This window comes from Falco naumanni, chromosome 3 (genome assembly GCF_017639655.2).
Source record: "Falco naumanni isolate bFalNau1 chromosome 3, bFalNau1.pat, whole genome shotgun sequence".
Taxonomy (NCBI): domain Eukaryota; kingdom Metazoa; phylum Chordata; class Aves; order Falconiformes; family Falconidae; genus Falco; species Falco naumanni.
The window spans coordinates 108,526,881-108,552,618 of record NC_054056.1 but is presented as its reverse complement, the minus strand read 5'-3'; the positions used below and the strand labels follow the sequence as shown (position 1 = coordinate 108,552,618).

Below are 25,738 nucleotides of genomic sequence, written 5' to 3'. Positions count from 1 at the left end.
CCTCACAGTAACACATTTCTTCCTTGTGTCCACCCTACATCTCCCCCTTTCAGTTCAAAGCCGCCCCCCAGGTCCTGTCGCCCCAGGCCCTGCTAAAAAGCCCGTCCCCACCTTCCTACAGCCCCTGTAGGCACCGAGTGGCCGCAGCCAGGTCTCCCCGCAGCCTCCTCTGCTCCGGGCTGAGCCCCCCCAGCTCTCCCAGCCTTTCTCCGCAGCAGAGGGCTTCCAGCCCTCGGACCAGCTCCGTGTCCCTCCCCCGGCCCCGCTCCAGCAGGTCCCTGCCTGGCTTGTGCTGGGGACCCCCCGAGCTGGGCGCAGTGCTCCAGGGGGTCTCCCCAGAGCGGGGCAGAATCCCCTCCCTCGCCCTGCTGGCCACGCCGCTCAGGGTGCAGCCCAGGAGCTGGTTGGGTTTCTGGGCTGCCAGCACATGTTGCCAGCTTGTGCCCCACTTGTCCCTCCCTGCCCGTGTTGGCACAGCTGGTACGGCCCTGACTGCGCCTCACAAGGCTGAAAAGGCTCCGAGCCTGTGAGGAAGCGCAGGCCCCCAGGGCAGGCATGCTGCACAGCCACCACGCTGCTGCCCCCTCCCCATGACACGCGTGTGCCAAAGCCCTGTCGGTGCTGCACGCACGGTGGTGGGGGTGCACCTTGGGCCCCTGCCCAAGAAGAAGCTGCTGCTCCTGCTGTCCTGTTAGGGACATAGAAAATAAATTTTATTATTCATTTTAGATTTCTACACTGTAGTTGCATCACTAACCATGATCCTCATGAGAAGAACGCAGCTAACGCCGTACCCCGACACAGACACAACAGAGATCAGCCTTGGTCCATTGCCAGAGAGTGTGATACTGTTACTGCACAGAGAAAAAAAAAAAGGAACCTACATTTTTGCTCTTTTTTTTTTCCCATACTCAACAGAAATAAAAATAAAATTCCAGAGCACCCTCCCACTGTGCTCCGGTTCTGCCTCTGGGCAGGGGCTGCCGCAGGCGGCTGGAGCCCTCGGCTCTCGCGGGGCAGGCAGGAGGGCAGAAGGCAGGCGCGGCACCGGCCTCGGCGCTGCGGGAAGCCGGAGGTTGAGAAGTGAGTTCAGGGCTGCACACCGGCTGCGGCGGGGACCGGCGAGCCCAAAGCGTTGGGTGAGGAGATGACGGGCGATGCAGCCAGGCTGCCGATGGGCTGTGACGCGGACATCGAGGTAATGCCTGTGCCAGAGAGGGACCGTGGGTCGGCAGCAGAGCTCCGAGCCAGCGCTGCTCAGCCCCAGGGGGGTGCGACAGGGTCCTGCAGCCCCGCCGCGAGAGGCCCGTGGGCTCGAGCACTCACCTGCCAACATACTGGAGGAGCTGACAGGCGTGTTACTGGCCGAGAGTCCAGCCGAGGTGCCGATCCTTGCCGGGTCTTTTGCGATGGGATCTGTGGGCAGAGGGGAAAGCAACAGGCATCAGTGACAGCTGCTGCCCGCACACCGGTGCCTCACCACCCGCCCCCCACCCCGAGATGGAGTGGCAGCCCCACAGGAGCACACACGGGCACAGGGAGGCAGCCAGCGTGGCCGGAGCTGCGCTGTGGGGTGCTGCTTGTGTGCGAAAGGACCAGGAGAGCTGCCGCAGCGGTGATGGGTGGGAAGCAGGGCCAGAAGCAGCACGGAGATCGGCTCTGGGCAGGGGGGATCCCGTGGGAGCCCCGAGGAGCTGGCGTGGGTGGCAGCACGGGCAGACATACAGAAGTACGGGTGCTCCATGGCGTCCCGGGCAGTGAGTCGTGTCTGGTGGTCGTAGCGCAGCAGCTTATCCAAGAAGTCAAGTGCCTCGGTGCTGACGAGGTGCTGGTTCTCACTGTGCACAAAGCGCTCCCACCGCTTCCGTGAGTGTCTGCGAGGAGGAGAGCGCTGCATCAGCCCTGCGCCCTGGCGCGTCGCTCTCGCCTCCTGCACTGCCCTCTCCTGCTCCGTGCCCAGGCATGGGCCATGGCGGCCGGTACAGCCAGCGGCACGGCTCCCCGCCTGCCACGCACCCACCTGCCGAGGATGTCATTGAAGCGGGGATCCAGCTCGATGTTGTACTTGTCGATGTAGTCGTACAGGTCCTCCGTTCCCAGCACTTTTGCAATGCGCACGAGCTGGCGGAAGGGTGGGAGAAGGAGCAACACTGAGGGTGACGGCCAAGATGGGGCTCCCACCAGCCCTGCTGCAGCCTGCAGGTCCCGGCTACCCTAGTGTCCCTTACTCCGCTAGTGAGGACGCAGCTCAGTGGAGCTTCACAGCTGGGGAAGGATGCGTTCCCAGCCCTCGCTTGGGTGCGAAGCAAAGGCAAGGCATCGCAGCCCTTCCCTGCAGCAGCTGGAAGCCATGCTGAAGCATGCTGTGCTCCTGCTCTCAGCAGGGAAGGGTGCACACGCGCCCAGGCTGCTCCAGGGCCAGCATTCCGGAGATGGAGCGGAGCCAGACACCCCATTTCCCCTCCCTACCCCGAGGGTGGATGCAGTGGGGAGCCCGGATCCCAGAGCTGCAGGTCCCTGCAGGCCCCCCTGCGGGCTGCGGTGGGGTTTGGGGTGCACCAGGCGCGCCAGTGGTTGCTGGCTGAGCTTAGGAAGCGATACAACCGGAAAACCCCAGCCAGCTCCAAAGCCGCATCCCGTGAACCCCACTGGATTTCAGAATAACTGAAATGTTGCATTCCGCTCCTGCGGCTCCAGAGCTGCACCTTGGCTGCACCCCGTCCAGCAGCACGTGGGGCAGGCAGACAGCTCCTGCGAGAACCTCCCAGTGCGATCAGTGCTCTGCTCCCCTGCCCAGTAACCCCCAGATTCAGCTGCCAGCTCAATACACTTCTCCCTCAGACAGATAGCAAAGAGATCAGAGCAGGGAGCACTGAGACCCTGGCACGGGGAGGGGATGGAGAGAAGAGACCCTGGTGCAGGGAGGGGACAGAGAGACAGGGCAGTGCATAGAGGTGGCACAAGTGCCAGGGTCAGAGGCTGCTGGTTCAGTGCTGCCAGTTTGCTTCGCGGTGTGCTCCCCAGCTTGCCTAGGAGGCTCCGCGGGAGGACTGGGCGATGGGGGGAGTGGGAAGGGGAGGCTCTGCGGGAGGACGGGGTGATGTGGGAAACAGGCAGTGTGCTGCCCTGGTGCTCACTTGATCGTAGTTGTCGTGACCGTGGAAGAAGGGCTCTTTCCTGAAGATCATGCTGGCCAGCATGCAGCCCAAACTCCACATGTCTAAGCTGTAGTCGTACATCTAGAAAAGGTGAGAAGGCAGAGAGACGGGGGGTCAGTGACACACCAGCTGCGGGGAGGGCCCAGGACCGGGACTGTGCACCAAGAGCACGGCAGAGAGCAGGGGGTGGGTTTCTGGTGCCGCATCTAGCAGCCCCACATTCCGCCTTGCCCAGGGCCATCTCCAACAACAGCTTCAGGTTCAGACTCTGAACAGCACGTGGTCTCATCGGTCACGGGCAGAAAAGCTAGATGCCAAGCAGCCACCTCAAGGGCTGTTTGCAGGATGGCAGACAATTCTCTTTTAATCTCACTTTCCCAATTATTTCATCCTTTAGCACATGTTTAGGACATGGACCTGTTGGAACAAGCCCTGAGGAGGCCACGGAGATGCTCAGGGGGCTGGAGCACCTCTCCTGCGGGGACAGGCTGAGAGAGTTGGGGTGGTTCAGCCTGGAGCAGAGAAGGCTCCGAGGAGACCTTAGAGCACCTCCCAGTACCTGAAGGGACCCACAAGAAAGCTGGGGAGGGGCTTTGTACAAGGGCCTGTAGCAATGGGACAGGGGGGGATGGCTTTAAGCTGAAAGAGGGGAGATTTAGGTCAGATATCAGGAAGAAATTTGTTACTGTGAGGGTGGCGAGGTGCTGGCAGAGGCTGCCCAGAGCAGCTGTGGGTGCCCCATCCCTGGGAGCTCAGGGCAAGGCTGGACGGGGCTGGGAGCAACCTGGTCTGCTGGGACCTGTCCCTGCCTGTGGCAGGGGGTTGGAACTGGATGGTCTTTAGGGTCCCTTCCAGCCCAAAGTGTTCTGTGTTTCTATGTCCACCCCAGGGAGGTTATACCGATTACCCAGAGCCTTTCCAGCCACTGCGAGTGGTAGCTGGGCTGTCCCATCCCCTCCCCTGCTTGCGGGTGGCTGCAGGTTGCCCAGGCACCGGAGAGCCCGGGGCTGCATGGCAGCAGGACACCAGCCCTCATCTCCACACCCTGGCTCTGCTGTCGGCACAAGGCGCTGGGACATACCTGGTAATCTACCAAAAGCTCCGGTCCCTTGAAGTACCGCGAGGCCACCCGCACGTTGTACTCCTGGCCAGGGTGGTAGAACTCTGCCAGCCCCCAGTCGATCAGGCGCAGCTGGAGAAGGGAAGAGAGAGCACGTGGGTACAGGGACCTGCGACCCCGCTCACCCCAGGCCCACAGCTGGCAGCAGCCAGCCCTCTGTGTGCTTGCCACCACTGACAAGACTCTCCTCATCTGTCCTCTCACCGGCTGCTCCGCTTTCGCACACAGCTCTGCCACAGCCATGCCATGCCACAGCCATCACCGCAGCAGTGCTAAGGGGGAGAGGCAACGGGGGCATCGCAGCAGTGATGCTACAGCTTGTGATGACGTTCCCTCAGCCGGCTCACGCACCCGTGATGCCGGTCCTGTGCCTGTCCCCCACGACTCCTGCTTCGGGCTCGGGCTTTGCATTTGCCTCTCAGGAATTTCACCCCATTTTTCAGATCGTTTCTCAAACCCTGCCAGGATCACTCTGAAGTCAGGGGACTTGCAGCCCTCCTCAGCCTGGCGCATTAAACCCGCAGGCGACGCACGCGCTCTGGTCCCTCGGCCCGGTCATTAACCTGGAATAATGCCAGGCCTTTGACAATCCCCAGCGGACCTTCTGCTCTGACAGCAAACCACTGATAATTATAAGGTTCCTCCCAACCCAACTATTCCATGATTGCTCTCTTAATTGCAGCTTTCCATCAGCTTTATACCTACTGTACAGAAAACACATCTAAGCCACGTTTCTCTGGTTGGCTTAAGTCAGAAGCCTTATTAGAACTGAGAATCATGGCATCTGCCGTCCGCAAAGCGCCTCTCCAGCGGTTTTAATATTAATTTGGGGAGAAGGAAAGACTGGCTCAGCTCAGATTTCTGTGAGCATGGCGGTTACAACAAAACACAGCTGGTAGGACGCAGGGCAATACCAGGCTGCAACGACGGGGAAGATTTCAAAGGGCACAGTGCCCAAAGAGTGCGGGGGGGCTCGGCTCTGATAACGGGGGCGCTCAGCAGCTGCAGGAGGCTTTGCCCATGCCACGGCAAGACGCCCAGCCTGCCGCTGTCCGTGCAGGCGCCTTTTGAAGTCCTTTTTATTTGACGTCCCAGCTGGCCAGTTGCTACAGAGGTGCTGGAAGAAATCTAAAGTTACATTTACGAGCCCAAGTTACTGACAAACAGGTGGCAAATAAAGCGGCTTTACTGGACACAGGTGTGGGTTTTACAGCCACCTGTATTTCCAAACAAACAGCTGCAAATTCAGCGCTCCCCTCACGGGGCTCTGCTGGGGCCCAGACCCTAGGAGGGCTGCTCGCCACTTCAAGGCAACACTCCAGCCTGAACGCGGGCTCTGGTGCTGCCGGGGACAGGCAGGGCCACAGGGCGTTAACCACGCCAGGGACGTTTTGCCATCAAACCTGCAATCCTCTGCAGCAGCTAAACACGGGGTAAGCCTGTGCTGGCCTGCAGGAACGGGAACACAAAGTGGGTAAAACCAAACTGCCAGTTCTCTTGCCGGCACAAAGGCTCTCAGCCAGGAGCCGAGAGGTCTCACTGCAAGAAAACACTGAGGCGCCAGAGCGTGTCCAGAGAAGGGCAACGGAGCCGGTGAAGGGTCTGGGGCACGTGTCTGATGAGGGAACTGGGGGTGCTCAGCCTGGAGGAGGCTCAGCGGGGACCTGATCGATCCCCACAACCACCTGAGTGGGGGCGGTAGCGAGGTGGGGTCGGTCTCTTCACCCAGGTAATGAGCAACAGGACAGGAGGGAACGGCCTCAGGCTGCGCCAGGGGAGGTTTAGATTGCGTATTGGGAAAAGTTCCTTCACTGAAAGGGTCGTCCAGCACTGGAACAGGCTGCCCGGGGAGGTGGTGGAGCCACCATCCCTGGGGGGATTTAAAAAACATGTAGACGTGGTGCCTGGGGACATGGTTTAGCGGTGGGCTTGGCAGTGCTGGGTTAACAGTTGGACACAATGACCTTAAAGGTCTTTTCCAACCTCTGTGATTTGACACTTCTACGATTCTCAAAGCTCAGGGCCTCTGCTCAGCCCTGTGACAGCGAGAGCGGGAGCTGGCAGAGCATGGCTGACCCTCCCTGCTCTGAGCGGCACACCGCACTGGGGCAGATGCAGGCAAAACGAGCCAGCCCACCGTGGCCCCGCAGTGCTCCCCTCTCCCTTGGGAGCTGGAGCTGGAGCCAGCCGAACCTCACCATACCTTTCTGTGCTCATGGTCAATCATGACATTGTGTGGCTTGACGTCTCGATGCATGACACCCATACTGTGACAGTAATCCAGTGCCTGCGGACAGAAAAGGCGCTGTCAGAAAGCCTCCCGCCGCGTGACGAGGCAGCAGCAATGGGCAGTGCACCCACAGCCAGAGCCAGCAGGGCCGGCGGTTAAGGACAGACCCGGAGGCTGCTCTGGGACTCTGGGATGGAGCCAGCCAGCCGCCTCCAGTGGCGCCGAGGTCAGCCTCTGCTTCAGTGATGCCTGTCCTAAAAGCTACAGGGAGAGACGCATTCCCCAGGGATCTCCAGCCCTCTTCCAAACCCTGTGCAGTCACCTCTAGTGCGGACCCTCCCTGGTGTCCAACACGTCCCATCACCTCTCCCGGGAGGGAACCACCAAAAACCTGTAGCTGGCTGCGCCGCAGGCGCGTGCACTGGGCACTGCCCCTGGGCACAGCCCCGCAAAGCCCAGCCCAGCTCCAAGAGCCGGTGCGTGACCGAGTGGCGGTGAGGGGGAACAGCCCCGTCTCCCTCTCCAGCCCTGTGCCAGCCCCACTGGTGTAGACATTGTGCCGAAGGTGACCTTGTCCAAAGGCTGCCACTGCCCTGCACTGCCCGCTCCAGCTGAAGCCCCGCAGCAGGGACAGCTGCAGTTGATCCTAGCCTGGCCTCTGCCCACAGGGACAGGCAAGGGGTGCTCTGGGAGAGGGTCTCATCACCCCCGGGTTCCCAGCTGACCACCTCAGCACAGCCCCGACGGCAGCGAGCAGCCAAAGCCACTTCCCATAGCAGGTCCCAGCGGAGGCAGAAGTCTTGCAAGAGGAAGCCAGGGAAATAAAGAAGACGGCTTCTGCTTCTCAAGGACACGGCGACCTCGCACTCTAAGCCCTTCACCAGCACACTCTGCAGCCACCTGCCTCCGAGCCTCCCCACACGCAGTTGCCCAAGAAGCCATCCCACACGGATGGCTGGGCAACGGGCCAGCAGGGTTTAGTAGCCAAATGAGCTCTGCTCTCTACCTCCTGCTTCCACACACAGGCTCTCCAGGGGAGATTGAGCAGCAGGTCTCTGCTTGAGCAAGGATTTTCTTTGGGGCTGTGGATATTGCAGCCGTCCCCGGGAGCTTACCTTTAGGATTTCATACATGTAGAACCGTATGTCAAAATCAGACAGCGTCTGGTACAGTTGCTGGAAGAATGGAGACAAAAAGTTAACAAAAAGCAGCATGTTTACGTTTAGGGCTCCTCATACAGGCACAGCTGCCTGCACGGGGGCAGAACAGACGCTTGTGGAGCCACAATTCGGGCCCAGAGGCCCCAGCTGGCCAGGTGGCACATAGTACCCGCTCTGCACCCTGGATTTCCCCACCTGGGAAAGGCCAGCAAACTCCAGGGAGGAACCATGCTCCCAGCCTGGCTAACCAACCCTCGGAGCATGGATGTGCCCTCCCCGCTTCCACCCAGGAGAAGACCAGAGAGCTCCATGACCCCACCAGACCCAGCGCCTGGAAGGTTTCAGTTTTCATCCTGAGACCAGGGGATGAGAGAGCATGCTGCACCACCCTCACAAAACCCAGCCAGCCCAAAGACAAGCAAGAATCTGGGGGGAAAAGCCTCACATCAGGACCAATTCCTCACTGGAAACAGAACCGAGCAGCCACTGGCAAAGTGGCTGCTGGTTTATTACTAACTCCTTCTCGCTAGCCCTTCTCACTGCCCTTGGCTCAGCCCAGGCTCCAGGAACACGAGGCTCAACTAGCCCAAGGCTTCAGCCCACAAATTGGCCAACACCAGGTTGCAAATACAAGCCCATGATGGCCAATCGCTGGAGCAGCATGGCAGAGAGGAGAGGCTTGGGGACAATCCCTAATGCGAGCAGCGCTCCCCTGGTTCTCCTAACTGGAAAATGTAGAAAAGAGCTGCTGGCCGCAGCCCAAAATCCCCCGGCCCCTCTGAGACAGCGAAGCCAGCCATTTCCGTGACACCGTGTGCCTCTGCCAGAGAGAGGTATTCCCTTCCCACCACGAGACAGCATCAGAGCAGGTCAGGAATCCCTCTGGTAGCCAGGGTGTGACGCCTGCTCCGTGGCAGAGCCCAGAAGAGCTCTCCCAGATACTCCACACCATCATCGCCTTCGGAGGCATCTGCAGCAGCAGAGGTCACTTTACCTTGAAGTCTGTGTTGTTGACATGCTCGAAGACCAGGGCAGGTGTCCGAGACTGCAGGACAGCAGCATCAGTTCAACAGACAGAAAGAAAAGAGAGAGGTTTAGCTTTGCTCAAGGCAGGCAGGCAGGCGGGGTGGGCAGCGAGGGAACTCTCGAGGGCTGGTTTTGAAGAGTGGTGCCCAGAGTGAGCTGCGGTTAGACCCTGGAAAGGGGCTTCCATGTCTTGCCTCAGCTGGCAGTGACCCGATCGCACAAAGACTTAATTAAATCTCCAGCAAAAAGGAGGAGGTGGGCAGCATGGGAGCCACACAGCCCCGGCCACCCCATCCCTCCCCAGCAGGCCCGGCTGGGGCTTCCCAAACCACCGCAGCCACCGAGCGACATTTTCAGAGACCATACGTGGAGGAGCTGCGCAGCACCCCCAGGCGCCGAGTCGAGGTCTCATGCCACATTCTTCCAGCGCATTTTTGCAGGGCTCTCCCCACTCTTTCCCTTTCTCTTTGATCCTCCTGGCTCTCCTCGCAGCGGGATGCTGGGCAGGACCCCCAGGGTCTGTGTGCAGGAAGAACCCCCCCCACACACCCTTTGCCTGAAAACACCCAGGAGAGCCGGGCAGCCCTTTGGGCTAGAGGCCACCCTGAGCACCGGTGCGGAAGCCATCACCCTCAGCACCCCTCTGGCCTGCTGCTCCCCAAAACCTGGCACCCACCCCGATGCCACAGCCTGTGCCCCTGTTCCTGAGAGCACAGTCCTGCTCACCGGCCATGTAACCCACCCGCACTCCTTCCCTACGATGTGATCTGTCACCTCAAACGTCACCAGCCGGCATTGCAGACCCGTCTGGAAAAGGAGCAGCGGAGCGAGAGCCAGTCCCCAGGGCCCCCGCTCGCTGCTATCTCCCCACAAACAGCTGCCTTTCACGGCCTGTCAGAGGATTAAAATTGGATCAAATACGCCCTGCTAATTCATCCTAATGCAGCTTTTTAATCAGCACGTCAGGCGGTACGAAGTCACGGGCCTTGGAGAAATTCAGCTGCGCTACATCACCACCACAGCTTTTATCAGTCTGCCCACGTAAAACTCAACACCTTTGCTGCCAAAAGCCGCTTTTCCACAACCCCCTGGGTCCTGCCGAGCGCTGTGCATCCCCCTGCCCAGCTCCAGGCAGCAGAGCCCACTGCAGAGCTGACCCAGCCTGGCACTCCTGCCCAGCTCACACCACGTGGGGTACAAACCCCTGGGGACAGTGGGATATCCTGGCTCCGCAGGGATGACAGAAGTAAAAGCTGCCCCTGGGTGAGAGCTGGGAGCCCAGCCAGTGCCACAGAGAAAACATCATCCGGTTTGGGGAGGGGTGAAGGGTCTCAGCACAGAGTGCCGAGGGTGGAGGAAAGCCTCCCTCTGCCCGATCACTTTGGTGACAGCGCAACCCACACTGGCTGCTGCCTGTCCTTCTCCTTGGCCTTCACAAAGGCAGGGAGCATCACCCAGAAGAGAAAGCAGCCCAGCCCCGCACGAGACCAGGGTGGTTCAAAAGCCAAAAAACCCACCCAGCAGAAGGGCAACGGCGCTGCAAGCACAACCCTCCTCCACCTGCTGCTGCTGGATCAGCTAGAAAGATCTCCTTCCACTTCTACCCTCTCGTCTACTGTCTCAACAGTGCTCGTGAGGGGAATGCGCACAGAGATCTCCCCAGGGTGATTTCAGCTGCCAGATGGATGCCAAGTGGGGCAGGGAGTCAGCCTGAGCTCAGAGTCTTGTAACTCACGGGGTGGAAAGGACCCCCAAGGCCTGCCTCGCACCCTGCCCCTGCAACCGCTGGAGCAGCCCCTTCATCCTCCTTACCACAGGGTCCTTCACTATGTCTAGTAGGCTGATGATGTTGGGGCCTCCTCGGAGATTCTCCAGGATCTTAATCTCACGCTTGATCTTCTTCTTTTTCACAGGCTGGTAAAACAGAAAAGGAGAGCCAGTTACCAGCACAGCAACCTCTCTGGCCGCTCAAGGGGAACAGCCAAGGAGCGCATGGTGCCTCCGTTGGGCAAAAGGAATGGTGTTGAGCAGGCGTCATCGTTCTGGAGAATGGCACCCTGCAAGCTTGTCCATGTAACAGCTCTCTGCTTCCAAAGGAATGGAGTTTCCCATGTTTGGGAGACCCTCGAGAGATTATTTTACTCAACGAGATTATTTTACTACAAACAAAAGATTTTAAAGAGCAAGCTCAGTTTCGTCAAGGCCCAGGTTAAATCCTTGACTGAAACTTTGGAAACAGTTAACCAAGGAAAGCATCACCTGGGGAAAGAGCTCCAGCAGCCAAGCCTGTCTGTGTCTCCGTAACTCCTCTGTGCTGCCTCCCAACCAGCCCCCGACCTGAACTGCCCAGGGAAACCCTCTGTGTGGGCCGAGTGAGTGCAGGGACAGCTCTGATGTGCACTGAGAAGCTGACCCGAGTCCCTTGCCCGCCTCTGAGGACAGGATGCTCCTTCTGCCTTCCGAGCTAGCTTTCTGCTTCTCCATCGCAGGCTGGGTGAGACACAGGGCAAATACATTAAACAGGACATTTCTCATGCCCTCACCTGTAATCTGCCCTAAGGTTTTCTCAATGTGTATTTCTGTTACACTGATTAGTTGCTACACCCCTTCCACCTCCGCTCTTTCTCTTGCAAAGGCAATATTCTTAAGACCGTCCCCGTATTTTATAATTCGTGCATCCTACAGACTATAATTACCTGTGGCTTGGCAACACCACAGAAATTAGCTTGCCACCGCAAGCTGACAAGCCTAAGCACGTCCCATGAGACTAACGAGGGATGAGACACGTGGCTGTCCATCCGTCAGGACTCTGTTAGCTCCAGGGAACTCCTCTGTGCCCTGCCCAAGCTCCTGGGACACGCGGGGGTGCCTGTGCTCATCCCCTGGGCAGGAATCAGCTCCAGCTTACAGACTGGGACATCATGTGCTGCAACGACCTCGCATTGCAAGATGCTGGTCTGCTTATCCTGGGAAAGGTCTCTGGGCTCCTGTGACCTTGCTCGGGCCAGGCCATGAATCCAGCACAGGGATTTTATGACCTTGGATCACCAGAACAAGCCAAGTTCTTCTGCTGAACTGGCGAGATTGTGACCTGAAACAGGCCCAAAGAAAAATTATTCCCTAAAGCGTAGTCCGGGAGCGCTGCCGAGACGTAGCTGCCTGGCACCCACCGCAACCTCACAGCAGTGGCACCAGTGGGTGACAGAGAGGGCAGAGGGGATGCAGGCAGGACATCCATACAAGGCCGGGCACAGGACTTTCCTTCTGCCTCCATTGCATGTAGATGATCCCCTTCCTCCCTGCTCCCATCACTGCTTTGCCTGGGAACAGCTGCCCAAGGAAAGCACAATCCAGTGCCAGCGCTCAGCCTGCCTGTGCCTCCGTAACTCTGCTTTGCTTGGGACAGAAACAAGCTAGCCAAAACTTCTGCCCTGGGGGCTGATGTTCTCCTCAGCTAAGATGAAATCATCCAAGTATCAACAGAGTGCTTCAAATGGAGAGGGCAGGAAGAGGCAAAGGAGGGGAAGACGTGGAAGCATTGGCAGAGGAACAGAACAGTGAGCGCAACGGTGAACAAAACACCTACCTTGAGGATTTTCACGACAACCTTCTCATTGTTGGTGATGTTGATGGCTTCAAAGACTTCACTGTATTTGCCCCGGCCAAGTTTCCGCACGAGCTGATAGTCATCTTGGTTGCTGTTTGAGAAACAGAGAAATACCGAGATGAAGAGGTTGCACCCGGCCCAGAACAGAGAGCTGCTCGCTTTAGAGACAACACTGCTCCCAGGGAGAGTGGGAAGGTCAAGATCTGGGGGTCAGCCTATGGTAAGTGGAGAGCTAGCAGCACACCATGGTGCCCAGGGCTGGAGAGAAGCAGCTACCACCGCAGAGGAGCACGCAAACAAACCGGCAAATGACTGGAGAGCACCAGCGCTGCCAGCAGCGCGCAGCGCAGAGGGCTGGCTCAGCAACTTCCACGTGGAGATGGGACACGAGACCTCACAGGCGCTACGGGCAGCTCGGGAACAGCCCCCCCTCCACACTCGCACACGAACTGCAGCCCTCCAGGCAAACCCAGCTGGCATGTCGAAAACACCTCTGCTGGCTCCCAGTGCTGGTGCTCCCCCCCTCCCAGTCTGAGCTCGGCTCCCAGCCCGCCACGGGTCCTGCGGAGATGATACTGCTCCACCTTTCCCTCTTCTCCGTCAGTAAGAGGAGGCGGTGGGCTGCAAGGACTAGCTCACCTGAAACCTCGGAGCCCACCAGCAGTTAGTTAGCGGCCGAGACTGACAAAATACCCAACATAAAAATTCCCCTGGGACCCCTGCATTACACTGAGGTGTAAAGGATATCACACACCCAAGGATTTGTAAAAAAAAATAGTCGATATTCCACACTGGAAACCAGAAGGAAATAAACCAACTCTCACCCATAAAACCTCCATGTATTTAAATCCACTAAGGTCTAAACCAGAGTCACCTGAAGGGACGAGAGGAAACAGCAGAAGCATCGGCAATTATTTCTGCTATGCCAAGGAGGGAAGGCACGGAGCCCCTGGGGGGATTTGATAAGGATAAACAAGTTGAGGAAAGAAAGGGAATTACAGGCTGGAAAGCTTGACTTCACAAATTGCTAATTACCGGAGACAATACAGGAGATGACTTGTCAGCACCTCGAGGAAAAGAGGGAGAGTTCAAATGGGCAGCGGAGCCGCAGCAGGACCCACACGCCAGGCAGCTTCGCTCCCCAACCTGCGGCCGCGCTCATCGAACGCAAGTAAAGGGAGCGTGGTGAACCACGCGCTACAGATGGGCAGGATTAGTTCACCTTCACTAGGAACAAGACGGGAAGGCTCGGGGTCAGCAGCAGGGAAAACATTAACTGCGAGGACTGTTCATGTGAAAAAGAAAAAAACCACAACAAACAATCCAGGATGCTCGCAGAAGACATGGAATTACCGTCCCACAGAGATCGAAGGCTCCCCGGGGCTCCGCCTGGCGCAGGGGATTTGGAAGTGGATAAAAAGCTTTTCATTTCTAGGTCACCGGTACCAGTGACCGGCACGCTAGCCGCGGTCTGGGCGGAGGCAGAGCACCGGGGAGGGCTCCTAATCTGGCCCCGGCAGCAACCCCGCCAACAGCTGCCAACCGCAGCACCAACAGCCTCCTCGGTGCCCAGGCACCAGCTTACGCTGCAGCCCCAGATAAAAGACTCTAATTTTTATAGGTTTTACCACAACTACCCAAACAAAGAGCAGCCGCTGTCCCTGGCGGGCAGTATTCCTCCAGCCCGAATGCTGCGGCTCGGGAGGGAGGATGCCCTGGAGCAAGGGAACGCTGAGCGCTATGTTACTACCTGGGAAGTCAAAGCTGGCCCTTTGCCCAGCTCCTCGCCAAGCCGGCTGCTGTATAAAACAATCAACTGGTCGCCTTCATTTTGAATTCTCAGAGAATCCAGTCCTCAGGGGAACTCCAAAAAAGAAAAAAAAATAGTCACAAGACTTTCACCTTCGTCCTTTCAAACCCCTCCGCTCCAGAACTGTTCCCAAGCATCTCCCCACTGTTCCCTGTTATTCCCGTCAGCGCCCCGGGGACAGTGGCACGGGGGCTGCCGTCTTTTGACACTGCCGTCCTTCCCAGCGATAAAAAACAAACCCTTATCACACTGGTTTGGTTAAGCACGCACTTGCATGCTTGAAGCCAGACACCCGGGTCTTAGTTTCAACACTTAAACACAAGTGGCTCTACTTGCAAAGCCACGGAGGAGCCGCAGGCTGGAGCCCAGGGCTCCCCTGGAAATCAGCACCCCCGCTTCCCGCCCCAGGCAGCGCGGTCCCCCGGTGGGCGCTGGACAGCAATGCCAAAAACCAAAATGCCAGTCCCGGCTGTGCCGGGTGCCGGCCCTCGCACCGCGGCTGGACGGGAACCCCGTGACCTGCCCGTCTGCCTTTGGACGGGCACTTGTCCCCATGCCACCGAGCAGAGCGGTGGCAGCGCTTGCGCACAGGCCCTGGTGTAGGTCCCCCTCCTATCTCCCAGGCGTACCCCCATTCCACGACGTGCGACTCGTAGTCCCAGTACTCGCGGGGTCTCTGAGTGTTCACGTCTGCATAGACCCTGGCCCGACTCGGCACTGGCCCCGACATGCTTCCACGGCCAGAGGCGCAGTACCTCAATCACCCTAAAAATATAAACACACATGAATTGGGATGAGACCAAGGCACACTTGTGAGAGAAACAGGGAAAAGGAGGGGCGCGTGTCAGGGCTGCCGAGTGAACCCGAGTTGGGGGGGGTCTGCAGCAAGCGAGGGTGGGCAGGAGGCACAGCTCAGCCCTCAGAGGGGACACCTGGCAGCACGGCGGCTGGCACGCAGCGTCGAGGGAACCTGTGCCCAGGCCACCAGCGAGCAGGCTCCGGGGTGCGCAGTGCCGCTGTCCTTCACACCCCTTCCCAGCCCAGGCCTCTCCCCCCAGCCCACGCAAGAGGCCACTTCAGCCGAGGGGAGAAACCCCGATCAGCTCTCTGGCTCTGAGGAGCCCCGCAGCGGCCAGGAGCAAGCACCACTGGGTCCTCCCTGCGCCTGCAAGCTTTGGCCCAAGCCAAATTGGACTGTGCAGCGGCGGCACCAGCTCAACTCCTTCCGCCAGCTGCCCCGGGCCTCTCTCCAGCCGCCCCACGGGGACCGAAGCAGCTCTGGGCGCCCAGCACAAGCAGAGGTCGGCGAGGGCCCTGGCCGAGGCCGGCGAGCTCCGTGCCAAACCCCATCACCTCCCCAAGGACGCAGGGGACAGAGTTCTTCCGTCCCTCGACAAGGGGGATGTGAGCCATGCGGACCAACTACAGCAACAGCTCTCCACGAGCCCAGTGGCCTCGGTGAGCCCCCACAGGAGCACAGCAGCCCTGGGAAGCCCCCACGGGAGCCCCCCGGCCCTGGGCAGCCGGCACACTCTCCTCTCACTGGCAGCCCCTCTGGTACGTGCAGCATGGCAGCTCCTGTTCCACGCTGGTGCGCCAAAATGTGCCGCATCAACCGGCTGGGCCACCAAGGAGGGCCAGAGTCCTGCTGCTCCCCCTCCTCCAGGCAGCACCCAGGAAATGGGGACACGCAGCCATGGAAGAAATGTTTCAGCTGAACACCACAAGCTGGGAAACATGGGTAGGTACCAAAACCCCAGCTCCTCCCCGAGAGAAGGCAAGATGCAGTGCTGAGCCGGCAGACGTCCGCCAGTCAGGACCCTGGGCTCGGAGGAGCTGCTCTTGCTGTCCCCCACCCTCCCCTGCAGTCAGTCTTTTACCCAAAATAGAAGATATTCTGACACAGCAGCCTGGGCTCTGCTCCTGCCATGGCAAAATCACCTGCAAGCCATGGCACGGCGGAGTCGGTGAGTCAATAAATCAATACGAGCACCGGCCAGCAAGGAGAACCGAGCACTTAAGACAGCCCTTCTGCATTTTTAATATCCTGTGCAAGGGTTAATAAGCATCTTGAAAGGTAGATGCTACCCAGCTGGTACAGAGCCAGAGGGAGGCAGCTGCCTGCAAACGGCACTGCACACAGAGACCAGGCTTGGGCGAACAGGATCTGGCCCCTCTGACTCCCAAGCCAAGGGGAGCAAGCAGAGCTCACTAACCCAGGAAAGAAAGTTTTCTGCCAGGTTAGCAGGCTCCATCACCCCAGCCAGGACCCTGCGGCCTGGAGCAGGGCTTGGGATGTACAAAAACCACTCAGCAACTGAGAATGGAAAAATCCCACCAGGTCCCATCTGCAACCACTCAGTGAAATGGCGTGCACACAGCTTCCGGCAGTAGGAGCAAAGACGTTCTGCTCAGCAAAGGGCAAAAAGAAAGTTGTTGGGAGGCAGAAAGAATATCCTGCCGTTCTGCACGCAGCAGGGTGCCCCCGGCATCTAGCGAACACCCCAGGCAAGGCACGGCGCAGGAAGCACACGCTCCGAACAAACCAGGAGCGCACAGGGCCAGGGGGAGGGAAGAGCCAAGGCTGCTGACGGCAAGCAGAACGCGCCGGGGCATGTGAAGCATCGGCCGGTGGACACGGTGTTCTCGTTTATCCTCCCGCAGCACCAGCAAGGGAGATCAGCCGGCACGGGAAAGCCAATGCATGGGGACGTGGCGCTCCCAAGGCCGGCAGTGGGCAGGATCAGGCCTGCCTGCAAGGCCGACTCTGGTGGAGAGGTGACATTTCTGCTGCAGCATTGCTGGCACTGTGGATCGGGGTGAAAAGTGCTGACAGGGGAAAGAAAACAACTGCAGGGATATGAGAGAAGGAGGGAAAAAAAACAGCCGGAACCTTCCTCAGGGCACGATGCAGCAACTGAGAATGCGGTCGTACCACCGCAGGCTCACAACGACCCTTTGCTCCATGCAGGGGAAACCCACCCGTGACGCACGGAGAGCAATCGCACAGGCAGCTAATGAGCCCTGGCTCAGGGGGCTGCGGTTATCCCACCATCCCATGGCAGGAGGCGGCTCCTCGGGAAGCGCTTCCCTGCTCCGATCCACAGTGACATCACTTACACGCTGGCACTGGCAAGCTCCCCTCCGGCCGAAGCAGGCTCGCTCCCTGCGGCACGTTCTCCGGCACCTGAGACTCTCACACACGAGGCTGGCGAAATAAGCCAGGAATCCTGTCATCCTGTCCCACTTTTAAAATATTTTTAACCTGAAAAGCTTGAGGGGGGGAAAAAAAACCCACCCTCTGTGTTCGGTGCTAATTTCAGAGGGTTTTTTGTTTTCCCTTCTAAAGGCTTTAATGGGAGCGGTGCGCTCTTGGGCTTTCAGCCCCACGTGTCCCAGCTCTCAGACGCCGACCGCGGCCGGGGGCTTCCCACACTTATCGCTTTGAACTCACAACCACCGGCAGCAGCTCGCTAGCTCCCCATGCTCCCCCAGCGCAGAGCTCGCTCCCGGCTCCCCTCCGCAGGAAGCAATCTGTTGAGGATTTTTTGAAACTAAAATAACAAACCTAAGCGGGAGGCAGCGTTTGGTCTCTCTTTAAAAGGGTGACATCCGTCACTCTTCTCTCAGCAGCACGACCGAGACGCAAGGAGCATTATCGGAGAGGTAGCAAGATGAGAAGAGCCAGCACAGCTCCCGACACTGGTCAAACTGCCCTCGCCCCTCAGCACAGCCGGGACAACCCTCTGAATCCCTCAGGAAAAGGGGGCTGAGGGTCCCTGCGTTCCCCCCTGCAGCTGCACCACGGCTCAGAGGCAGGCTACCAGCACCCACTCAACCACCCCCAACGCTCCTCCCAGGGGAGCCCTGCCACGGCTTCCAAACCCCAGCGAGAAGCCTGTAGCCCCTGACAAGGCCGTGGCCACCATCACCCTCCCTGGGAAGCTAGAAGCAGCCCCCAAGGTGCACTGGCTGGAGCCCAGGGGCTGCTGGTTCCTCGGCACTGGGACAGCAGTGGTCCCCAGTGCCACACCAAGCTCCCCGGGCTCCTCAGGGAGAAATGGGCTGGCGAGACACCAAGGCACCTCGCCCCAAACCCCTTCTGAACACGCTCTGCAAATGGGAAGCGCAGCAGCCCCAAGGGCCGTGGGCTCTCCCCGCACCCAGGCGGGTGATGCCACAGCCCCGTCCCCCTGCACGGCCCCCCCGAGGGCTGAGGGAAGCTCTGACCCTGCGCCAGCTCCCCGATGCGACCTTTGGTGCGCGAGGGGCTGTCAGCACGAAGCCGGGGACAGCTGGGCCAGGCCTCGGGAACACGCTCTGACCTCTCTCCCAGTTGGGAAGCACTGCCTGCCCTGTCCCCCAGCACATCACCAGCCTCCAGCTGATCCTGACTGACCATCGGTGGTTGAGGGAACTGTCACAACCCTCACAGCGAGCGCTGCCCTGCAGTCCTTCCTGAACTCAGCTCCTCTGCATGGCAGTGTCTCTCCAAATCCCTGTTTTCCAGGCTTTTCCCACTAGTCAGACCGCCGGCTCTCCTCAGCACTAGAAAAAGCAACTGGCCTTCATGCACCAAATAAACTCACAGCCAACGGGACCTCTGGAGAAGGCTGCAGAGAAAGGCAAGCCAAGCACATGGAAAGGGAGAACAAGAGCTGAACACCCACATTTCCAGCTCTGGGTAACAAACCGGAGCAACTCGGTGGACTGAAATGTCAAGGGAAGCGGCTGCAGCCAAAACTGAGAGAGAAGCCACCTGGGAATGACAGCCAGGCTGGAAGTGGCTCCGCAGCCAGCCTCCAAGCCTGGCTTTGCGGCTCGGCAGGCTGCTAGCCGGGGATCAGGCCGGGGAAAGCGCCGCTGCTGCCGCCCTGCCCAGCTGGCCAGGATCCGGGACCCCCCTGGGCCCTCCCCAAAACAAAGAGGGAAGATGGGAGAGGAGATGACCCTCTCCACAGACAGGAGAGTTCCCTCGGGAAGCAGCTGCAGGCAGAGACGGTTCTAGAAAAGCAGCAGCCGAAGCTCAGCACTGCTGAGGGCACATGGCCACGGTGGGCTAGGGGCGAGCCGGCAAGGCTTGCCCTTCTCTCCAGCCCCGCGCAGAGCTGCGGCTCGAGGCAGGCCATGCCCATGCGTCCGGCAATAGGCAGGCTGCGACACCAACACGCTCCTGCACCTGCAGTTCTGGCAATCTTGGGGCTGCTCTGAAGGGAAGACCTATGCAGTAGCTACAGTATCAGCGAACCCGGGAGCAGTTTGGCCTGAAATCGTTTCCACAGCCCAGCTGGTTGGCTGCAGCTAGCTCAGGTTTCCAGCCTGAAATCCCAACGCTGGCACGAGCGCACAGAGAGACGGGCCCAGCGTTCCTGCATGCCTGGGCAGGCGTGCCCTTAGTCATCCTCGACACGGGGAAGGCTCTCCAGCCAGGCACTCCGTAACGCACCGATTTGTTTAAACCGCTCCGATGGCCTTGTTACACCCAAGCCCGCAGCAGTGAACAGCCTGGCGAGGTGACAGCTTCGGGTGAAACAGGCTGGGCTCAGCTGACTCCGTACACAAACTGTGTCACCACCCCATCGCTCATGGCAAACTGCGCCCCCACACTGTAGGATCAGAGTCCTTTAGGTGGGAAAAGACCCTTCAGATCACCCATCTTAACCGCTAACCCGGCACTGCTAAGCTCACCGCTAAGCCACGTCCCCAAGCACCACATCCACACATCTTTTAAATCCTTCCTGTGGTGGTGACCGCACCTCTGCCCTGGGCAGCCTGTTCCAACGTCTGACCACCCTTTTGGGGAAGGAATTTTTCCTAACACCCACTCTAAACCTCCCCTGGCACAATTTGAGGCCGTTTCCCTTCATCCCATCGCTTACCCTCTCATCCCATCTCCTCATAAGACCCTTCAGCACTTTCACTGCCCTCCTTCAGGTACAGACCCACCACCCCTGCGCCTGGCTCAGCGTGGCCGATGCTGGCTCCCAAACCCATTCCAGCTGGAGGGAGTGGGGAAAGAGGCTCGAATGCCAAATCCCAGCAGGCAGGCGCACAGGCAGGCAGGCGCTGGCATGGTGCTGATTCCCTCTGCCTCCTCACCCTCCCTCCCTCTCTCCAAGTCCTGACCCAGACCTTTGACTTCAAACCCTCTCCCGTAACTCCAAATCCCCTCGCCGCTTTCCCTGCCGTGTTTTTAACCGCGTTTTCACACACCCTACAGAGCGAGGTCTGGTGACGGCTTCGAGGCACTGACACCACGCAAAGCCATCCCATTCCCAAAGAGCAGGAGCCGTGCAAGCTGCTCGCAGCCCTTTGACATTGCCATCGCGTTTCTGAAGGGCACCTCCCCAAACAGCCATGGACACCGGGGTGCCGTCAGAGAAAGGCTCGGAGGGAGAAGCCTGGCCAAGCCTGCAAGGAGGAGGGGAAGCAGCAAGGGGTCGATAGCCTCAATTCAGCCATCCCTGCATCACACAGCAAGTTTCGAGGTGGTGGGAATATGCAGGGAGATTTCAGAGGAAGTGGACAAAAACTGTGACAACAGCACCTTCTGCCCCATCTGCCACAGCCGGTCAGGTCAGCGAGACCACGGCACCCAGCGGGTCCCCTCCGGGCACACGGCATGACCAGAGAGCCGCCAAGAGCATCGCCGCGCTGCTGCGGTCTCCCTCGTGCTGCCTTTGCTGCGTTCCCCTTGCTAGTGGTTTAAAGGCTCTGCTCTTCCTCCTCTGCGATGCCCGGCAGGGAGGGATCCCCCCAGCGGGACAGCTCCCGCTGGCACAGCTCACTGTGAACCAACACCAGCATTGCCTAAGGGAGACGCTTTAGAATGTCACTGTCGGTGCCCAGAAAGGGGTTGGGGTGCTGGCACAGTGCACAGGCTTCACTGTGACACCGAGGGCTGGGCTTTGGTGGGAATGGGCCAGGGCCGGCACCTGCCGCAGCGCAGAGCAGAGGGCGGATTAATCGATCCAAGAAAAAATTTGCGGCGCGCCAACCACAGCGGGCTTTGCCTTGGTTTAGTCTCCATCGTCAACAAAGGCCATCAGCAAAGCTTGTTAGATTCCTGCCACCCCTCCAGGCAGGTGCGCGGGGAGAACAGGTGCTGCCGGTGCCAAGCTGTGCTCCCCGGGAATCACCGCCACCGTCCGCCAACGGGCCAGCCGCTGCCTGTGCCGGGACAGGCCCGAACACTGGCTGCTGCCTCCCCACCATCGCCTCCCCACCGCAGAGGAGAAGAGAATTTTTAAGATTAAACTATGAGAATCTGGTAAACCACGGTGCCCGCCCGCTGGCAGCCCGCCGCCCCCCCGCGCCATGTGGCATCGGCCGGCACTGACCACGTGGCGGGACGAGGAGCCAGCCAAGTGCGGGTAGCGGTGCCAGCCGCCCGTCCCTCCCCACAGCTGCTGCGGTACCTCAGCACCAACACGCGCCCGGCGTCACCCTGTCATCCACCAGGGCAGGGGCCACCCTGCGGCGCCTGGCCCCACAGCACTGTGCCCTGCCCCAGACCTCTGCCCCATGGGACACCACCCCACCCCCAGGCCAAGGGGCAGCTCCCTGCCCCACACCTCACTCAGGTGAACCCCCAGTGAAGGGGACCCCAACACCGGGCAGCTCCCAGTGACCCTGGCAGTGGGGCAGCCCCCTCCCCCATAAGCCCTGCACAGGCCTGGGCACACCCAACACCCCCTCCCCCCCAGCCGGGCACGTCCAAACCCACAGCTCCCCCCCCACACCTGGGCACATCCAGGACCACCCCCCACCCCCCAGAGCCCTCGGAGCGCTGCCCATGGGGTGCCCCCCAGCGAGCCCCCCCCAGTGCTGTGTCCCTCCTGCCCCCACTGACACCCTGTCCCCATGTCCCCATCCCTGCCCCACCCAGCGGGGCACCCGCCCCCCCGTGTTCACCCTCACCCCCCCCAAACTAGCACTCACCGCTCCCCTCCCCCATCACACATCATCGCCTCTGCCCCTCCCCCCTCACATGTGCACCCTCACACCCCCATGCAAACACAGCCACACTCACCTGTACTTACACACCCTCACACTCACACCCGCACTCACACCTGCTCTCACAGCCCCCACCCTGTGCTTGCTCTCGCCCCCAGCCACCCCGTGCTCACACTCACACCCCCTCACACTCACACTTGCACACTCACACACCATCACACACCCCTGCGCCCCCCACACTCACACCCTCATATCCCCCCCACATCTCCCACCCGTCTGCACTCACACCCCCACTCACCCTCACACACCCCCACCCCACCTGCGCACCCCCCCATGCACTCACACACCATCACTCACCCAAGCTCTCACAGCCCCACACTCACGCCTGCACTCACCCCCCCCACGCGCACACTCACACACCCCCACACCTTCATATCTGCCCCCCCAAGCTCACCCACCCACCCATTCACCTCCCTCCTCCAGGCACTCGCACACCATCCCACTCATCCTCACCACTGACACCCACCCAGGCTCTCACAGCCTCGTGCTCACACTCACTCCCCCCCCACACTTTCACACACCCCCCCCACCTGCACTCACACCCCCATGCTCACTCACACTCATGCCAACCCCATCCCCACCCACCTGCACTCACACCCCCACACTCACAGTCCCCCTCCACTCATCCTCATGCCATCATACCCACCCCCTCACACTCACTCAGGCTCTCAGCCCCCCCCCACCTGCAATTGCAAGTCCCCCTGCTCACACTCACCCCCCACAGCCACCCTCACTCTGCATGCTCACTCACACACACCTCACACCACCCACACTCACCCCCACCACCAACCCCATGCTCACTCACACACCCCGTCACACCACCCACACTCACCCCCACCCCCTTATACCCCCATGCTCTCACCCCCACCCCTCACACACACTCACACACACCCCCATGCTCACTCACCCCCACCCCTCACACTCACACACACCCCCAGACCCCCATCCCCTCACTCACCCCCCCACTCACTCACACACCCCCACACACCCATGCTCACTCTCCCCCACCCCCTCACGCTCACACCCATACTCACCTACACCCCCCTCACCCCTCCTCACCCCACCCCCCCCTACTCACACTCACCTCCCACTCATATCCACACTCACCCCCCCCGTGCTCACTCACCCCCCCCACATACCCATGCTCACTCACTCACCCCTCCTCACTCCCACCCTCACAACCCCTACTCACACTCACCCGTGCTCACTCACCCCCACCTCACACCCCCTACTCACACTCACCTCCCCCATGCTCACTCACTCACACACGCTCACCCCCCCTCACCCCCCCCCCACACTCACCCCCCCTCACACCCCCACCCCCCCCCATCCCCCCCCCCCCGCCTTTCCTCCTCCCTCCCCTCCCCCCGCTCACACCCCTCCCCCCGCCCAGCCCCCCCCCCTGCCCAGCGCCCCCCCCGCTGTGCCCTCACCGGTGGGGCCGGGGCCGGGGCCGAGGCCGGGGCGGGGGCCGGGGCCTACCTGGCCGAGCGGCCGGGCGCTGTGGGGAGGGGCGCTGCCTCCCCTCGGCTGGGGGTGACAAGATGGCGGCGGCTCCTGGCGGCGGCGCCCTCGGACGGGCCGCGCCCCGCCGGGCCGATGGGGGGGCGCCACCGCCCCGCCGCCACCGCCCGGCCGGAGCGCCGCCCCCCGCCCGCCGCCCGCCCGCCGCTACCGCGCCTGCGCCCGCCGCCACCGCGCCTGCGCGGGGGCCCGTGGCGGGGGGGGTGGGGGCGCGGCGCGGCGGGGCCCAGTGCGCGTAGAGCGCCTGGTTCGCTCAGTGCTCACATTGCAGCCAGCGCAGCCAGTGCAACCAGTGCTGCTCAGTGCGCGCAGTGCAACAGTGCTCCTGGTGACCCCAGTGCCCCCAGTGCCCCCAGTGCATGCAGCACCCCCGTTGCATCCAGTGCGCCCAGTGCCCACAGGATGCTGGATGCACCCATGGCACCCACTGCCCCCAGTGCACTCAGGGCACCCAGTGCAACAATGCTCCTGGTGACACCAGTGCCCCCAGTGCTTGCCAGTGCACCTGGTGCTCCCAGCACCCCAGTGCCCCAGGACCAGTGCTCCCAGTGCCCCCTGTGCTCCCAGTGCAACCACTGCATCAGTGCCCCAGAGCCACCAATGCCCACAGGATGCGTGCTTAGTGCTCCCAGTGCACTCATTGCTTCCCAGTGCCCCTGGTGCCCCAGCTTGGCCTGTCCCAGGACCAGTGCTCCCAGTGCTGCCTGCAGCACCTACTTCCAGCACTCCCAGTGCAGCTTATGACCAGTGCTCCCAGCGCTTCCCAGCCTCAACACACCTGCTCCTCTCCATCCCCTTCCCTCCCTTTTGTGTCCCTGTTCCCACCACTGTCCCCACTGTGTACCCCAGTCTGGGTCCCCCCACACTGTGAGAGGCCGGGGGCACCCAGGGACCTTCCTGGCAGCAAAACCCACCAGGTGCCAGCACCTGAGATGGGAACCTGTCCCCCACAGTGCAGGGACATGGTGGTGTCCATGGTGACTTGGAGCCGCACCCCGGGGCTCAGGCGCTGAGGGGCCACTTGATGGCCCTGAGGTGGGGGCCCTGCATTGGCACCGCTGCTGAGGGAACTTCATGGCACAGAGACACACACCCCCGGCACTGGGACCCCCCCCGCCATGGGACCCGCCAGTACTGAGGACCCCCCCAGACACTGGGACACCCCCCCAGAGGGATCCCCCCAGGCACTGGGAGACCCCACGGGGCTGAGCACACCCCAAAGAGGGGCCTCAACTGATGCCACCAACACAGCCCAGCTGCAGCGGGATGGGGGGGGGGGGGGGGGGCTGCCAGTGCTGTCTGCCCTGGGCGGGGGGCTGGACACCCCCCACGTTGGAGTCAGCATCCAGCTGCTTTGATCCCCTCGGCACGGTGCAGAAACCAGGGAGCCGCTCTGCACCCACCATGGCTGGGGTCCCGCAGCACTCACGCAGCCAGGCCAGGCACTGGGTGCCCCAGGAGACCACTGCCCATGAGGGACTGGTCCTGGGCATTTGGACGGGTGGGCTTTGCCGGCTTCACCGGGGCTGTGTCGCCTTACCAGGGCTGTGCCAGCTCACCGGGGTCATGATGGCTTACTGGGGTCTGCCAGCTCACCAGGGCCATACCAGCTCACCCAGGCCATGCCAGCTCACCAGGCTGTGCCGGCTTACTAGATTCAACGGATCACCAAGATCATGCTGGTTTACTGGGATGGTACCAGATCACTGGGACTGTGCTGGCTCACCGGAGCTGTACCAGCTCACCAGGACTGTACCAGCTCACTGGGGTTGGACAAGCTCATTGGGACCATTTTGGCTCACCAGGATTTTACTGACTCGCTGGTTTGCCGGGACCGTACCAGCTCACCAGGACCGCACTAGCTCACTGGGGCCATATTGGCTCACTGAGGCTGCACCGGCTCATGTCACTGTACTGGCCCACCGGGGCTGTGCTGGCTCACGGGGGCCATGCTGGCCCACCGGGACCCCTGTGCTGGGGTGAGGGTGCTGGTGCTGGGTTTGAGGTGTGGGAGAGCCTCCGCCTGGGACAGCTGATCCCATGGGGCTGTGGGGCCGGTGCCAGGGACGGACGATGCCGGACGGGCA

General features: G+C 60.8%; 1 protein-coding gene across 4 annotated transcripts; it reads right to left on the bottom strand.

Moving 5' to 3' along the window:
• Positions 1-691: 691 nt before the first annotated feature.
• LOC121085200 (casein kinase II subunit alpha-like) lies at positions 692-23,740 on the bottom strand. 4 transcript variants are annotated; one of them, XM_040587628.1, is made up of 13 exons: positions 23,610-23,740; positions 14,741-14,876; positions 12,281-12,392; positions 10,507-10,608; positions 8,663-8,713; positions 7,624-7,683; positions 6,482-6,565; positions 4,240-4,350; positions 3,138-3,239; positions 2,021-2,121; positions 1,726-1,874; positions 1,327-1,416; positions 692-1,205 (listed from the first exon to the last, which is right to left on the bottom strand). In XM_040587628.1, the coding sequence occupies exons 2-13, from the start codon at positions 14,839-14,841 to the stop codon at positions 1,090-1,092; spliced, it is 1,179 nt and encodes a 392-aa protein (XP_040443562.1). In that variant the 5' UTR covers positions 14,842-14,876; positions 23,610-23,740; the 3' UTR covers positions 692-1,089. The 4 variants fall into 4 exon arrangements, with proteins under 4 accessions (XP_040443562.1, XP_040443563.1, XP_040443564.1 ...); XM_040587629.1 differs by having other exon boundaries at positions 23,561-23,737; XM_040587630.1 differs by lacking the exon at positions 14,741-14,876 and having other exon boundaries at positions 23,561-23,734.
• Between the last annotated feature and the right edge of the window lie 1,998 nt (positions 23,741-25,738).

Excerpts from the sequence above, each read along its gene's own strand:
- LOC121085200 (XM_040587628.1), bottom strand. The coding sequence starts at position 14,841 with ATGTCGGGGCCAGTGCCGAGTCGGGCCAGGGTCTATGCAGACGTGAAC. Across the intron at positions 8,714-10,506 it reads ACATAGTGAAGGACCCTGTG|TCTCGGACACCTGCCCTGGT; the intron begins GTAAGGAGGATG and ends GCTGTCCTGCAG. Across the intron at positions 3,240-4,239 it reads AGCTTTTGGTAGATTACCAG|ATGTACGACTACAGCTTAGA; the intron begins GTATGTCCCAGC and ends CACCTTTTCTAG.